This window comes from Solanum tuberosum, unplaced genomic scaffold, assembly GCF_000226075.1.
Source record: "Solanum tuberosum cultivar DM 1-3 516 R44 unplaced genomic scaffold, SolTub_3.0 scf00801, whole genome shotgun sequence".
Classification (NCBI taxonomy): Eukaryota; Viridiplantae; Streptophyta; class Magnoliopsida; order Solanales; family Solanaceae; genus Solanum; species Solanum tuberosum.
The window spans coordinates 13555-18475 of NW_006239770.1; the positions used below are offsets into that span (position 1 = coordinate 13555).

Consider the following 4921-nt stretch of genomic DNA (forward strand, 5'->3'; position numbering starts at 1 on the left):
AAGTGTAGAATTCTCTAGATAGGGGCCAAAGTGTAAATATTGGAGGGACTTATCATGTAAATATTAATTACACTTTAGTCCTTGGAGAGTAGTATAAATAGAGGTGCCACCATTTGCAAAGGCACCAAGCAAGTTGTAGCAATCTTCCAAAGCCTAATACAAAGCCTTCTTCAAAAAGCTCTCTCTTTGTTCTTTCCAAAACTTTCCTTAAACATTCTCTTAGCAAACCAAGTCCCAAAGGCTTCCTTGAGTTTACAAGAAGCTTGAAAGATTAGTGAGTAAACCGTCAAGGGCCACACGGAACTTTAGTCATCACTCTAAGTCCGTGACAATAAGTACTTACTTGCATACGGTATTCAGATCAAACAATTTAATTGTAGTAGTTAAAACTTAAAATGAAAATATATATCACTTAACATTATTAAATCATAGCTTTTATGAAAGGCACAAGTGCATTCATTTCTTTAATTTATAAATATAAATAAAAATAGTGAATATGAGTTAATATCTACTAAATTGTTTCATACTTACTTTTTACATTTTGACCAATTGGCTGTCGTTGAGTCTGGAGGTGCTTTGCTACTAGACAACCTCACTTGTCGATGAAATCTTTCTTTTATACTCTATTTAATTTATTTTACTTATCATATTCTTTTTGCACGTATTCTGAATAAACACTATTAAAATAGTAATTTTTATCTAACAATTTTTAATCTTAGTTTAATACTTCCTCCGGTCAACAATAAATAGAGTTAACCTTTAGTTTCGGTCTTATTTGTTTTGATTCAAAATTAAATACGTATCTATTTAAATAATCAAAGAGGAATTAACTTTTATTTACCAAATTCTTCCTTATTTACGTATACTTAAATAGTCTTTTAATTACTTCAGTTTTCTATGAAGGGCAATTAATTAAAAAGACTTTTATTTACACATGTTTTAAAGGGGTGTACCAAAAGCCAAAATATCACTTATTATATGGTTCTAAAATGACAACTATACTGGTCTACAATGGACGTTGCACACCCCTAACCAAGAAATAAATGAGGTGCATACTTTGTCATAATACATATATTAATTAATGTATTTGAAAAATGATTTAGAATCAGTAGTTAATGTTGAGAGTAAAATTGAAAAAAAATATTATCCTCTTAATATGTTAAAATAGACAAGTAAAAATAAAAAATATATTTTTAATATAGTAAACAAATAAAAAAAAACTAAATTGTATCGTTTGGATTATATTTTTAATAAGCACAATAATTGAAATGGACCGTACCAGAGAAATTATTTCAAGTGTTCTCTCATTTATAGAAATTGTTACTTAGGACCACATATTGGTTGCTGAAACAAGTTGGTGTTTTTTTAAATGATATCACACAATCCTCTCTTTTATGGGTGTATCTTTTAGAGTTAACGTGAGCCCTACAAATAATATTTTTACATGATATCAGAATTAACTAATATCGGTCCCTTTGTTATGTTTGTCATGTTGGGCCGGTAATCATGCTTCAGGAGATGTTGAGTCTTGAGCATGCGAGGATCAGTGTTTTCAAAAACATTTTTGGGGCGAGTTTCAGGGTGAGTTTTGAGGTGGGGTGTACCAAAAACGCTTCGGGGGATAAATTAAAGACGTAGATCCATAAGGCGTCAGTTCTAAAATTTGAGGCGTAAGCATCAAGCATAAAAACGTAGTCCCGAGAGTTTTTAATTTATTTTTTTGAACCTTTTTTGCTTTAAATCATATTTTTTATTATTGGTGTAATGATATTTCTCAAATAGTAATTATAATACTCTTTTTTTTCTTCATTATTGATTATTAATACTGATCAGTTATCTCAAATAAAAATCATAATATAATTTATATATATTATAGGATATTTATAAAAAATTATTTGTAAAATCATTGAAAGGTTTACTTTTGCTTATTTTATTTGTAATAAAACTATAAAATTGAATATACATGTGACTACGCCCCGTAGATCCATGAAACTTAATACGCCCCGTGTCTTGGGCTTATGCTTCGCTCCGTACTGTATAAAACGCCTCATCTCACGTCCCCGCCTTTTAAAACAAGGGAGTGTTAATACTAGATCATTTGTTGTAATTTTTTTATATCGTCTTAAACAATAATGTTATATTTATTTTAGGAGAAAATCAAACCAATTAACCAAGCATACATATAAATATATGAACACGTACAAATATTAGAAAGTTAGAAGGCTAATTTAAGATGTTTCTAACTCACATAACATCACAAAAGCTGTCACACGTACAATACATGAATCAAATTGAAGTAGAGTCTTCAAATAATATATAGTACTAGCTACTAAATTATTAGTAATATTATATAAAGTAAATTCTAATCCTTGAAGCCAGTTGTTGTGACAGGGAAAAGTTGTAATGTTTTTAGAGGTCTGTTATTGTTGCAATGGACAATATTATTATTAGAAGAACCTTCTTGATCTGTCATCAACATCCAATCCATACCGTTGCTTCTCATCATCCCATTCTTCCATAGGTACTTCATCATTTGATGAGGTGATGCATTTGTTCCTTCAACCTACATAAAGGACCACAAAATTTAAAAAACATAAGATCACAATCATTAAAAGTACATCTTTTTTTCCTTCTTAAGCTTTGTGTCGAGTCTAATATCACTATATAAATTCGTACGGAGGGAGTAATTGTTAGGAATTAGGATGCGATAGTTTTAAGGGAGGAGGAAACTTGCACCTAGTATTTATACCAAACCACATGGATTTACTATGATTAAGTGATAAACTGAGGCAAATCTATTTATAATACTCCCTTCGTCCCAATTTATATGTGACACTACTTCTTTTTACTCAATCACATAAATATTGGGACGGGGAAGTATTACTTATTAATTGTTTCACGGGAATTCAGAAACTCTTGCTCAAACCTTGTATATGAATACATCCACTAATTAAATATTATAACTACGATAATCTCATAAGAAAGGCCTAGAGCGGATGGGTGTACACAGTACTGCACACACGGATCTTATCTGACATTTGTGGGGTAGAGAGGCTAGTTGTTCCGATAGACTCCCAACTCAAGAAAAATCACTAATTAAATATTTGTGTTTGAACTAAGTTAAATTATTAAGGTCACGATAAAATAAAAAATCATAAAGTTCAAATTTGAAATCTATCTTGAGACATATACGTCATCCTCATAGTAGTATATTTAATTTTGCATGTACGTGCATGGACATCACAATCAAAACACTGAGACTATTCATGCACGTGCTAAATCTCGAGTAGACTAGAAAGACACATTAATAATGTACCTGATGAAGAAATATAGTTGGAGAGTTAGGGTAAAGTTGACAATTCACAGGCCCAGAAGCATAAGAAGATGAAGAAGGAGGAGAAGGAGGTGGAGGAGGAATAGGGTTTTGCTTTTGTTGTTTTCTCACTTTTTGCCTGTCTCTAGCTTTGTGGTTTTGGAACCAATAAAACACATTCTTCCATTGTATCTTTCCATACATAGAAAGATGGGAAGTAATCATTTGTACTTGACATGAATTTGGATTTGTCAAACCTTTTTTGTACATATCTTGTAAAATCATAAGCTGTTGTGGAGTTGGTTTCCACCTAGCTCTAGCCATTTTTCTTCTTTTGTGTGTGTGTGTGTGACTAACAAAAAAGATTCTTGATGTTTCTCTTTTAAGGGTTTAATTCAAAGTAGTAAACTTGTGTCTAGTTTTATTGGGAGAGAGTATGTAGTATAGTACTATAAATAGATAAGAAGGGTAGACGTCAAGTGGAGTGAAATAAGTAGTCATGCTGGTGTCATACAATGATAGAGGACAGGACGGAGCTAGCCCCTTGTACGTGGGTTCAGTCGAATTCAGTAGATTTTGTTCAAACAATGTGTTTGTATTTAATAAATTTATTAGATATATATATAAATATTAATTTTAGAATCTAGTTGTTTTCGATTAAAGTCTTCGTTATAAAAATTCAGAACTCATAAAATTAAAACCCTGATTTCGCCTCAGATAAAAAGGAGAGTAAGTTGGGGCAAGTCATTTAATTAGGTTGGTTGTTCATTTCTCTGCATTATATTACTGGAACGAATCAGGCAAAATCTTAATTACACTGTGGACCTAAGATCCATTTCTTATCATTTGGCCTCTTTGGATTGGTAGGCATCATTAGACATTAATTAGATAGAGGAGATATTATTTGGTACGGATTTTTCTTTGTTCACGGGATTAATAAATTATGAGAGAATTGCATATAAGTATAACTAACACACATAGTTTGTGATAGAATGGTTTAGTTTTAATTTAAAAAATTTACATCCGCCCCCCCAACTGTATATATTTATACACTCTCCTTTTTGTCCTTCTTGGTTTGTAAGAAGAAAGAATTTTCATAAGTATAGTTTGTATCATAATTATGAATATTAGTTATAGTTTGCTTAATTACAATGCATAGCAACGATTTTAAAGAGAAGAAAAGCAAGCAAGAGTTTGAAAAGAGAAAGGAGAGATGCTAGATGCAGACTGTATCATAGATATAACCTGATATAAGATTGTAGCTCAAATACATAGATACCCATATTAGCTTTAAAACAACAATATAAATACACTTATACACATACATATCAATCATCAATCAAACACAAATACACAAATACATATACTAACTTTGAAACTGAAATATAGACACACAGATACACATATGTATCAATTATCAACGGAACACAAATACACAGATATACATGTGTATATGATACACAAAACTCAAGAATAATCGGAGAAAAAGAAAAGATTCAAAAACCAAGAAATATCTAATGCACGTTAATTGTGATACATGTTTTTCATCTATAGAATATACATTTGATACTCTCTTTACCTTACCATGAATAAATTTTTCAAAAGAAA

General features: G+C 30.8%; 1 protein-coding gene across 1 annotated transcript; it reads right to left on the bottom strand.

Annotated features, from left to right (window-relative positions):
• Positions 1 to 2362: 2362 nt before the first annotated feature.
• Positions 2363 to 3637, bottom strand: LOC102595654 (WUSCHEL-related homeobox 3). The gene is made up of 2 exons (XM_006367597.1): positions 3317 to 3637; positions 2363 to 2563 (listed from the first exon to the last, which is right to left on the bottom strand). Exons 1-2 carry the CDS (start codon positions 3635 to 3637, stop codon positions 2363 to 2365), a joined length of 522 nt encoding a protein of 173 aa, XP_006367659.1.
• Between the last annotated feature and the right edge of the window lie 1284 nt (positions 3638 to 4921).

Coding starts and splice junctions, on each gene's coding strand:
- LOC102595654 (XM_006367597.1), bottom strand. CDS start 3,637: ATGGCTAGAGCTAGGTGGAAACCAACTCCACAACAGCTTATGATTTTA. Junction 2,564..3,316: donor CAACTATATTTCTTCATCAG/GTACATTATTAA, acceptor TCCTTTATGTAG/GTTGAAGGAACAAATGCATC.